Source organism: Blennius ocellaris (assembly GCF_963422515.1).
Source record: "Blennius ocellaris genome assembly, chromosome: 3".
Taxonomy (NCBI): Eukaryota; Metazoa; Chordata; class Actinopteri; order Blenniiformes; family Blenniidae; genus Blennius; species Blennius ocellaris.
The window spans coordinates 33,443,403-33,455,766 of NC_137652.1; the positions used below are offsets into that span (position 1 = coordinate 33,443,403).

General features: G+C 46.4%; 1 protein-coding gene across 1 annotated transcript in view; it reads left to right on the plus strand.

The window, feature by feature from the left end:
- The window catches only part of LOC308149344 (voltage-gated delayed rectifier potassium channel KCNH1-like), a gene marked incomplete at both ends in the record, with an annotated part of 115,129 nt that overhangs the window by 15,027 nt on the left and 87,738 nt on the right, over nucleotides 1-12,364 (plus strand). Inside the window, 3 exon segments of the mRNA XM_080521049.1 lie at nucleotides 508-636; nucleotides 1,583-1,701; nucleotides 11,413-11,805. Coding sequence (XP_080377175.1) covers nucleotides 508-636; nucleotides 1,583-1,701; nucleotides 11,413-11,805 — 641 coding nt within the window.

The window sequence follows — 12,364 nt, forward strand, 5'->3', positions numbered from 1 at the left end:
AGGCTTTTGGTGAAGGTTGGGGGATTCGAAGGTGTAAAATCCTTAGAACTTCACCCAATAGGTGACTGGTGGAGTGCATGGGGGAAGTGTCTTTTGAGCAGAAAGCGGGGGAGGGTTTGCATGGCTCTGCCGTGGCAAAATATGAGTGTAACATGAAACCTGTGCAAGGGGATATGGCTTGTAGAATCAGCATTTAGCTCCAGGACAGCTGAGAGAAATGAGTTCAACATGGTGGCTCTGCCCGACAATCCTCAATATGGACCATGCCAATGTCCGGTCTGCACATTGCTTTTTCCACCCATCACCCACCAAGACGAAACATATTGGATGCATGGCAATAGAATTCCAAACCTGCCACACAACCAAAAATATAAAGGTGTCTGACTGTTAAAAACTGTCTCATTAACCAAATGTTCAACTTCCGGCCATTGTCAGTGAGAAGCTTTTGTTTGTATTTGATTGCTTGCTGGATGATTACTGTGATTTCTCCTACTGTTGGTGCTACAGGAATGCCAGTGTGGTTTTTCGTCAAGATTGCTCCAATCAGGAATGAGCAGGACAAAGTGGTCTTGTTTCTCTGCACCTTCAGTGATATCACCGCCTTCAAGCAGCCAATTGAGGACGACTCTTCCAAAGGTGAGTCTTGTTCAGAGCAGCTTCTGAGTAACTTAATGCAGGCCACACATTTTCTGCTTTAAGAATATATGATTTGAACCAAACAACAGCTTTCATCACTTTTATCAGACAGTTGTAAGAAATCAAAGTAGGCAATCGAAAATGCACATTCTCATTTGGGAACATCACAGATCTGCCTTTAGCATTTTGCTGAAATGAATATTGTTGAGATTTCATGCAAATGTGCATCACAGTGACAAGGGTTTTATGCAAAACATATTGTGAGTCCTCCTGGATCATTTTTTGTGGAATATGAACACAACATAGCAGGGGCAGAAGTGACTGAGCAGTGGAAGTAAAGCAAACAATACATTTTCCCATGGTCTTTTTTAAAATTACATTTCCTCCAGTCCTAAACACACAGACACCCCTTAACATGTCGAAATGATGAGTTTCTGAGACTGAAAATGACTTGATTTATCTTCAGAAACTTGGGGGTCATTGCTTTGGTGTGAGTTATAAACATTATAAAAAGTGGAAAATGTAGGGTTGTGGTACAGAAACTCAAAACTAAAATATTCTGGAGGAATTATTACCTGTCTCAACCAAAATGACAAGCCTTGTATTTGACGTCAATCAAATATTGTCTCACTATGTCAGCGTTCCCAAAAAACTTTTCACTGAATGTCACATTTAAGAATATATGAAAAGAGCCGTAGGAACACTTTGTTTACTTCTGACTGAAAAAAAGTGCTTTGGTGTATTTTTGTGCATTATCAGATTATATTAGCAGATAAAGCTGCAGAGTGCTTAACTTATGAAGTGAGATAAGAGGCCGTTAAATAATGTCATAATTATGAAAATACTTCCTGCGCCTCTTCCAAAGGTCAACCACCTTATACTTATTTTTTGTATGAGTGGAGATGGCTGGGTTGTCATGTTGCCTCTGATTTTTCTCATTTGGCAGGATGGGGTAAATTTGCACGTCTGACTCGTGCGTTAACCAGTTCTCGAGGAGTTCTTCAGCAGCTCACTCCAACGGTCCAGAAAGGCGAGAACGTCCACAAACATTCACGGCTCGCTGAGGTGAGATGTTATCCCCTACATCCAGTCATTTTACTCACAATAAAGACGTGAACACAAACTGGCAAATCAAAGTTTGAAAATGCAAGCTGAAGGGGCTTCAATCCACCAAACACCCAGAGATAATGTGTAAACCCAAATAGTTTATTTTTAGAGAAAAGAAACTCATAACAGAATAAATCAAAGAAACTCTATTTCCTATATAGGATGTTAGGAGGTTCCTTCAATTGTTTTGTAATTGTATGGGGAGGTGGGATTGGAGTCGCCTGGGTTTATAATTGAACCTTTATTTAACCAGGAAAAGAAACCCACTGAGATCTCTTTTATACAAGGGTGAACTGGCTGAAAGGTCGGCAGCACACATCACATCCACAGAATTCTACACACACAACACAATTAACAGTATACAATAGTTACAAAGATAAAATGCAGATGACCATTGACAAAGTTTAAAAGATAAAATGCAGATTTTGTAAAAAAAAAAAAAAAAAGATTTGATTAAAGTGCAATAGTATTTGAAGGTGCATTCGTTCACTGTAAAGACTTTAAAAACATGAATACTGATTAATCATTGGTCTTTGATGAGTAATGAAGAACTGAATTGATTTATAAAGGTTGGAAATCACTGAGGAATCAATAGAGGAAGATTTCTTGATGCAATTGGACTATTCAGATAATTCATTAATGAAAACACCTCAGCAAGGTCACTGCTGAATCTTGTAAAAGGAAGGAGAATCAGTCTGTGATTCCAAATGTTGACATTGAGTGTTATTTGACATTACCTGTGACCAGTGCCAGTGGGGGGCACTGTTGAGATAGAGCCAAAACCTGGACCAGACCAGAGGTGGTAAGAGTAGTAAAATATTCTACTCAAGTAAACGTACAATTACTTTTATACAATTTTACTCGAGTACAAGTAAAATGACCACTTTGAAAATTTACTCAAGTAAAAGTAAAAAGTAGCTCATATAAAATGTACTCGGAGTGAAAGTTACTTTTGACAGAGGGACAATGGTGTCTCCTGAGGAGCGCAAGAAAAGCAATGGGATGTAAACGTTGAAATCGGTCTTAATGAAAGTGACAACTTTACAAATTAAATTGCAATGGCTGTGAAACTGTAAATCTAGAAATCAAGGTGTTTGACAGTCACAAGTTGTGACTTCTCCCAAAAGACTGAAAGAAGACCAATCTCCACTGGGAGGTACCATCACCTTGATTAAACTATGGCATATGAAACTTTGCTCTACCTGTCAAATGACAGTGCAGCGATTGCTGTGCCAATTGCAAGGACTGAACTGTTGCGCTGCAATGCACCATGGGAGTGTCATCAGCATAAAGGTGGTATGACGCATTTTTAATAATGCATTGGTTTTATATAGTGCTTTTCTAGGCACTCAAAGACACTTTACATTGCATTGCATTATTCATTCATTCCATACTGGATGGAGGTGAACTATGTCTGTAGCCACAGCTGTCCTGAGGCAGTTTTACACCATCGGCCACTCCGACCACCACCAACCATTCACTCTCACACTGCATTCACACAGGCAGTTCAGGATTCAGTGTCTTGCCCCAGGACACTTTGGCACATGGGCAGGCAGAGATGGGATTGAACATGCAACCTTCCAATTGGGAGACGACCGCTCTACCAACCGAGCCATACTGGGATGGATAAGAAGACTAGAGCTATAAATAGATGCTCCTCCTCCTCCTCCTCGTTCAGTTTCTCCAGGAACATGTTGGTGAACATGATGGGAGGAGTTTCTTCCTTGAGGCTGAGATATTCATCTCTTTTTAACCAGGTTTCAGTGAGGGGCGATAAATCACATTTATGATCCCTTATTAAATCACTTACAAGTAAAGATTTAGTCCAGGGGTCGGCAACCCGCGGCTCTTTGGTCCTCCACTGTGGCTCTTTGGTCCTCCACTGTGGCTCTTTGTGGCTCTTTGGTCCTCCACTGTGGCTCTTTGTGGCTCTTTGGTCCTCCACTGTGGCTCTTTAGTCCTCCACTGTGGCTCTTTGTGGCTCTTTGGTCCTCCACTGTGGCTCTTTGTGGCTCTTTGGTCCTCCACTGTGGCTCTTTGGTCCTCCACTGTGGCTCTTTGGTCCTCTACTGTGGCTCTTTGATCCTCCACTGTGGCTCTTTGGTCCTCCACTGTGGCTCTTTGGTCCTCCACTGTGGCTCTTTGTGGCTCTTTGGTCCTCCACTGTGGCTCTTTGTGGCTCTTTGGTCCTCCACTGTGGCTCTTTAGTCCTCCACTGTGGCTCTTTGTGGCTCTTTGGTCCTCCACTGTGGCTCTTTGTGGCTCTTTGGTCCTCCACTGTGGCTCTTTGGTCCTCCACTGTGGCTCTTTGGTCCTCCACTGTGGCTCTTTGGTCCTCCACTGTGGCTCTTTGATCCTCCACTGTGGCTCTTTGGTCCTCCACTGTGGCTCTTTGGTCCTCCACTGTGGCTCTTTGTGGCTCTTTGGTCCTCCACTGTGGCTCTTTGTGGCTCTTTGGTCCTCCACTGTGGCTCTTTAGTCCTCCACTGTGGCTCTTTGTGGCTCTTTGGTCCTCCACTGTGGCTCTTTGTGGCTCTTTGGTCCTCCACTGTGGCTCTTTGGTCCTCCACTGTGGCTCTTTGGTCCTCCACTGTGGCTCTTTGATCCTCCACTGTGGCTCTTTGGTCCTCCACTGTGGCTCTTTGGTCCTCCACTGTGGCTCTTTGTGGCTCTTTGGTCCTCCACTGTGGCTCTTTGTGGCTCTTTGGTCCTCCACTGTGGCTCTTTAGTCCTCCACTGTGGCTCTTTGTGGCTCTTTGGTCCTCCACTGTGGCTCTTTGTGGCTCTTTGGTCCTCCACTGTGGCTCTTTGGTCCTCCACTGTGGCTCTTTGGTCCTCCACTGTGGCTCTTTGATCCTCCACTGTGGCTCTTTGGTCCTCCACTGTGGCTCTTTGATCCTCCACTGTGGCTCTTTAGTCCTCCACTGTGGCTCTTTGTGGCTCTTTGGTCCTCCACTGTGGCTCTTTGGTCCTCCACTGTGGCTCTTTGTGGCTCTTTGGTCCTCCACTGTGGCTCTTTAGTCCTCCACTGTGGCTCTTTGTGGCTCTTTGGTCCTCCACTGTGGCTCTTTGTGGCTCTTTGGTCCTCCACTGTGGCTCTTTGGTCCTCCACTGTGGCTCTTTGGTCCTCCACTGTGGCTCTTTGGTCCTCCACTGTGGCTCTTTGATCCTCCACTGTGGCTCTTTGGTCCTCCACTGTGGCTCTTTGGTCCTCCACTGTGGCTCTTTGTGGCTCTTTGGTCCTCCACTGTGGCTCTTTGTGGCTCTTTGGTCCTCCACTGTGGCTCTTTAGTCCTCCACTGTGGCTCTTTGTGGCTCTTTGGTCCTCCACTGTGGCTCTTTGTGGCTCTTTGGTCCTCCACTGTGGCTCTTTGGTCCTCCACTGTGGCTCTTTGGTCCTCCACTGTGGCTCTTTGATCCTCCACTGTGGCTCTTTGGTCCTCCACTGTGGCTCTTTGATCCTCCACTGTGGCTCTTTAGTCCTCCACTGTGGCTCTTTGTGGCTCTTTGGTCCTCCACTGTGGCTCTTTGGTCCTCCACTGTGGCTCTTTGTGGCTCTTTGGTCCTCCACTGTGGCTCTTTAGTCCTCCACTGTGGCTCTTTGTGGCTCTTTGGTCCTCCACTGTGGCTCTTTGTGGCTCTTTGGTCCTCCACTGTGGCTCTTTGGTCCTCCACTGTGGCTCTTTGGTCCTCCACTCTGGCTCTTTGATCCTCCACTGTGGCTCTTTGGTCCTCCACTGTGGCTCTTTGGTCCTCCACTGTAGCTCTTTGGTCCTCCACTGTGGCTCTTTGGTCCTCCACTGTGGCTCTTTGTGGCTCTTTGGTCCTCCACTGTGGCTCTTTGTGGCTCTTTGGTCCTCCACTGTGGCTCTTTAGTCCTCCACTGTGGCTCTTTGATCCTCCACTGTGGCTCTTTGGTCCTCCACTGTGGCTCTTTGGTCCTCCACTGTGGCTCTTTGGTCCTCCACTGTGGCTCTTTGGTCCTCCACTGTGGCTCTTTAGTCCCTCCACTGTGGCTCTTTGGTCCTCCACTGTGGCTCTTTGGTCCTCCACTGTGGCTCTTTGGTCCTCCACTGTGGCTCTTTGGTCCTCCACTGTGGCTCTTTGGTCCTCCACTGTGGCTCTTTGGTCCTCCACTGTGGCTCTTTGGTCCTCCACTGTGGCTCTTTGGTCCTCCACTGTGGCTCTATGGTCCTCCACTGTGGCTCTTTAGTCCCTCCACTGTGGCTCTTTGGTCCTCCACTGTGGCTCCTTGAGCCTCTGTCCCACTGCAGTTCATCCCGGAATGGGAGGTAAGGCAAAGGGTGGTATGGGAGGTAAGGCAAAGCGCACCCAAAAATGTAGGGTCGTGAACGACGCGGCGACGTAACGTCATTACAACAATAAAGGATGAAGAACGTAGAATTGCGGCTGCAGGTCATGACAGCAGCTCAACTGGTGTCTGAAGCTGGGAGCTTCCTGTACCTTTCACAGTAAAAGCCGACAGTTCCAGGAGGTTCATTACAGACTTGTTGAGAGTGACGGAACATTCTAGTGAATCACACAACAACTACAGGACATTAAAGACACACCATCACACTCATGGTTCTAACAATCCAGATCTCCCACATTTATCTTCCATTTTAATAATGTGTAGCAATAAAGGAGCTGAGAGCTGCAATGCATTATGGGAGTTTCTGTTTGTGGTGTTTTAAATGTAATTATTGGGGGTTATGTTAGGTTTCTAGTGTTGGTAATAATTGTGTTGTGTTGTGTTTTTGTTGCTTAGTTCATGTAGTTTAGTTTATTAGTTGTAAGTTGTCAACCAGCAGTGAAGAAGGTTTTGCGTGTAGTGTCGTCCTGGCATGGTCTTCCTGTGGGACTGTCAAAATAAAAGACTGATGTGCACACCTGTTGTAAAGTATAAGCTTTTTCTCTAGCGTGCTTCTTTGACATTACTCGCCATAATATCACAGTGATATTGTTAGTGACAATGCAGGCATGTGTGCACATGGGTGAGTTGGAGTGTTGGAGAGTTGGAGTGTGCACCGGGGTGTGCGGCTCTCTGGGTGTTGTGTTCAGTGGAAAATGGGACCAACTGGCTCTTTGAGCATTAAAGGTTGCCGACCCCTGATTTAGACGATAGTGAACAAATATTTAATAGTCCACATTTGATTGTTGTGGGATTTTCTTTACTGGCAGGACCAGTTTTGATTTTTATCAGATTCCTATGTTTAGCTCCTCTCCTGTGGGATTCATCTAGTCTTTGGTAAAATGGTGGTGGAACAGAAACAGTCTCCACATGAAAGATTTGGATGTTGGAGGGTGAGGAGACAGCAGGAAGAGAGTTTAGTTTTGAGAACACAGATGCTGAGGATGTAATTGACAGAGGAGAACAGTAGGGGGTGCTGGTGCTGCCAACAGCAGCCTGAGGAGTCCAGGAAGAAAGACACTCGAAGGTGTGTCCGTGGGATGCTGCTGCCCCGACAGTTTCCCGCCTGGACCTCCCTCCTCCTGCCTGGATCTCCCTCCTCCTGCCTGGATCTCCCTCCTCCTGCCTGGATCTCCCTCCTCCTGCCTGGACCTCCCTCCTCCTGCCTGGATCTCCCTCCTCCTGTCTGGATCTCCCTCCTCCTGCCTGGATCTCCCTCCCCCTGTCTGGACCTCCCTCCTCCTGTCTGGATCTCCCTCCTCCTGCCTGGACCTCCCTCCTCCTGCCTGGATCTCCCTCCTCCTGCCTGGATCTCCCTCCTCCTGCCTGGATCTCCCTCCTCCTGCCTGGATCTCCCTCCTCCTGCCTGGATCTCCCTCCTCCTGTCTGGATCTCCCTCCTCCTGCCTGGATCTCCCTCCTCCTGCCTGGACCTCCCTCCTCCTGCCTGGATCTCCCTCCTCCTGCCTGGATCTCCCTCCCCCTGTCTGGATCTCCCTCCCCCTGCCTGGATCTCCCTCCCCCTGCCTGGATCTCCCTCCCCCTGTCTGGATCTCCCTCCCCCTGTCTGGATCTCCCTCCCCCTGCCTGGATCTCCCTCCCCCTGCCTGGACCTCCCTCCTCCGGCCTGGATCTCCCTCCTCCTGCCTGGATCTCCCTCCTCCTGTCTGGATCTCCCTCCTCCTGCCTGGACCTCCCTCCTCCTGCCTGGATCTCCCTCCTCCTGTCTGGATCTCCCTCCTCCTGCCTGGATCTCCCTCCTCCTGCCTGGACCTCCCTCCTCCTGCCTGGATCTCCCTCCTCCTGTCTGGATCTCCCTCCTCCTGCCTGGATCTCCCTCCTCCTGCCTGGATCTCCCTCCTCCTGCCTGGATCTCCCTCCTCCTGCCTGGATCTCCCTCCTCCTGCCTGGATCTCCCTCCTCCTGCAGCTTCCTGCCTGGATCTCTTTGGTGGACTCACATCTTGTCTTTGGATGATCTTGTCTGCTGCTGCTCTGCTGCCTGTCAACATTAAGCAGAAGAATATAAGTGCTTGTGGACTGAATCCATATTTTGATTTGGTCCAAGTTGTGCAGCAGGCTTTCAACATTATTATGTATTACACCACGCCCGGACCAACCTCTGAATTCTTCAGAGGTATCAATGTGTTTAAGGGGCAGCCCTGGGTGGGGCTCACTGTTCCCTGACAACAAAAACAGAAGTAAAATGAAACATTTCCTTCTGAGTGAAGATTTAGACACAGTGGCTCTCTCTTTAGAGCACATGTGTCAAACTCCGGTCGTGGAGGTCCGCAGCCCTGCACATTTTGCACGTCTCCCTGCAACAACTCAGCTGATTGCAATGAGCAGCTGGTTCTCTGGCTTTGTGCTGAATGTGGTGATGAACCAGCAGGACATTCAGTGGAGGGAGACGTGGAGAACATGCAGAGCTTTGGCCCTCGATGATCTAAGTTTGACACCCCTGCTTTAGAGTGTATGGACACAATAAGTAATTAATTTTTCGAGAATATGTGTAAAAATAAATTGTAGCAACTGATAAAACGTTTAACTGGCTGACAACTCCAAAGTTTGTCAGCCAGTTTTACAAAACATGCAGGCACAGCATTGTTCAATTCATATCCGCTATTAATTAAATAGTTGAACCAGTGGAAATAAGATGTAGATGTTGATTTCCAGTTGTTGTCATGAGAGTTGGCAGACAGGAGTGGTTGAGTGTATGCTGTTCCGTTTTACCACAGAGTGCGTCCACAGGAACACCGATGGAGCTCCCGGGTCCTGTGGCTAGTTGTTAGCATTAGCCGTTAGCAGTTGAGAGCTAACAGATTCTGTTGAGCCGGACTGAGTTGAAGCTTTGATCACCATAGCTCGTTCACCACTACACAGCCTTCGGGCACCGCAGCAGCAGCTGACGGGATGTCTCAGTGTTTTGGTAGGGTTGGCACCACGGCTCCTCCTCCCCACACCTCAGTCTCTCTGCGGTGATCTACTCCACAACAAGATAACAACACACCGCTGTCGCTGGACAACAGATAGCCCCCGGTACCGTAGCTGATGTGGACCCACTCAGCACAAAGCAAAACTCTATGATAGGACAATCCAACAGCCTGGCGCAGCTCACAGGATGAGCACCTCGGGAGCACAGAGATCTACAGCTGAGGTGGCAATCAGTCCCACTCTGAAAACTAAGTAGGTTCACAACGTCATCATCACCAAAATGTTGCAAGTGGTCTTGCAGAACTTATATTACAGAATGTATGAAGGGAGAGACGAACGCTGAGCCATGCACACGACCATCTTGGATTCATTGTCAACAGCTTAAAGTTCACATGTGGAACCAATTCGGATATTTTTCTTCATGTGACTGTTTTGTCATTGATGTGTGACTGACGTCACCAATAAGCGCCTGAGGAAGCGGCTCCGCCAAAATGTCAAAAGCTATTAAAAGCTGTACTCTTTTTTCCTCGTTCTCGTCATTTCCCTCGTCGTGTCTAGATTTTGTTGTCACGTATTTAACGACCACTTGAAAATAGAATGGATCTACACGGGCTGTGTTTGGATGTGTTTATGATGTGTTCATTATTATACATATAATCATTTTCTGGTTCCAACATTCATTACACAAGATGAGATCTGGGCTGGTTTTTATTGAGGTGTGTGAGTTTTACATTGTTTGGGCTGGAAACAGTGACTCACATCTGGCAACCCAGGTGCTTCATCCATCAGCTCTGTTTAATCAGAAATAAAGTATTTTTTTATTAAAAAGAACACATCAATGAATAAGTAAAACATATCAAGATGAAAAACGACCATTGAAAATTAGTTTGAATGCCAGAAGTGAAGCAAAAACCCAATGTTCAGACGGTTCCTCTTCTTGTGAAAATGGTTGAATGAGCAGTTCCTCTGGTTGCAGTCCAGTGTGGAGAGCCACAAGCAAGCCAGAGCTGGCTGCAGGCTGAGAGTGTGTGCATGTCACCTGGCTTCAGGGAAGAAGCCATGAACTGCAGCCTGTATCCAGGTTCTCTTCAATCTAGAAATCAACAGGTCTCTGGACAATGTTGAACATGTGAATATGTTGAAGAAGCATCAAATGTTTTGACTCAAACTCTCCTCTCTGTTTGGAGTCCAGATCATTTGATCAAGCATCCTGTGTGTGTTTCGCTCCTCAAGTTCTGTCATTTCCCTCAGAACAGTTCCAAGCCTGCAAGTTTCACACTTTCCAGCCGTAAAACTTTGTGTTGAGCAGTCGATGATCCTCCTGGGACAGTGGTTCCTCTTGTGATGAAACACTCCAAATACCACATAATAGCACTTTATACCCATCTTTTATACAATTCATTCATGTGACTTGCATCATACAAGTGAACATTTTATGATTGGTGTATTTTTCTATATTTGACAACACTTCATTTAATTCCATACATTCAATACCTTCTTCAATGGTTTATTTTTACAGCTTTGACACCCCTCTGTACATTTGCATATACGTATGTGTGTGTGCCCGCATCCTTGCTTCAACTATCACTTCCCCCTCATATTGCTTTGACATGTCCCTTTTTATGGTCATAAATCATACTTGCTATTGACACACACACACACACACACACACACACACACACACACACACACACACACACACACACACACACACACACACACACACACACACACACACGCTAATCCATTACATAGTTTCATTACTCACTTTTTAACAAATCAATGTTCACAAAATATTTTTTTCTCTATTATGCATCATTGCTCTTTTCCATTTCATAATCACATTGATCATTAAAACACACACTAATGAACATGTTGTCAAGGTCTCCTTCCTCTCAGTAAACCTCTTATGATCCTCCCCACTTCCCTCCTCATATCGAGCCCCTGTTCAGATTGAGGAGGAACATTATGCCATTCGCTGCTATTAGCCAGTTGTGCCTTTTTGACTGTATCACATTGGTGATATCACAGCTTATTTGTGCCTCATGGGGGTTAGATGGGAGGAGAATCGGTGGTCCAGGACTGACTGGTGAGATTATATCACCCAGTTGGTCTGGGAGTGTCTTGGGGACTGGGTTGTAAAAGACAAGACCCCGTGTGAAATAAGGAGATGATGGCTGTACTATTACTGAATTAAAAGTATTTGTGTAATTATCCACTTTCATCCAGCTGCTCTACTTCCACATTGATGAAAAGGTTAAGGAGCCTTGATCTCCAGTGTGAGGAAAGCACAAGCCAACGGTGTCTTTCTGATGTTTTCTTCCAGGTTCTTCAGCTGGGTTCAGACATCTTGCCTCAGTACAAACAGGAAACCCCAAAGACACCACCACACATCATTCTGCACTACTGCCTCTTCAAAACTACGTGGGACTGGGTCATCCTGATCCTCACCTTTTACACCGCCATCATGGTGCCCTACAACGTCTCCTTCAAGACCAAGCAGAACAACGTCACGTGGCTGGTGGTGGACAGCATTGTGGATGTAATCTTTCTTGTAGACATTGTCCTTAACTTCCACACCACCTTTGTGGGTCCGGCTGGAGAAGTCATCTCTGACCCCAAACTCATTCGCATGAACTACGTCAGAACCTGGTTCGTCATTGACCTGCTGTCCTGCCTTCCTTACGATGTTATCAATGCCTTTGAGAACGTAGACGAGGTCAGTGAACTGACACCCACACACACGTGTGTCTGACAAACACATTTCATTTAATTATGTCTTCTGATAACTAATCTGGAGGAATGAAAACGCTCCCGGATTGCACCAAAAACTCTACCTGATTGAAGATTCTGAGACATTTTACATAATTTCACTGAAACATTTACAACTTTTGAAAACATTTCCTCACAACACATCTCATTGGAGTTGGACGAAGGTCCATGAAATGGTGGGAATGTATTTTTAAAAAGTATTTCTTGTTCCTTTGACATGGACTGACACTGCCTATATTCTGCCCTCTGGTCCCTCTGAACTGGCTCCTGCACAATGCAGCCCCACTTTGAGTTTCCAGGTAAAGAGAATAGGCATTAATGCAAGCTCATCAATCAGAGGTGCCGTAATGATCATTGATCTGAACTTTTACTTTGGATATTGTTAGTTATGTGTCATCGAGTATTTATTTCTAGTTGTATTATCAGTGGTTTGCAAGACTACTCTGTTCAGTGAAAATCCACCCACATTAACTGCTCATTGTCACTTTATTTCAGTGTAAATGATG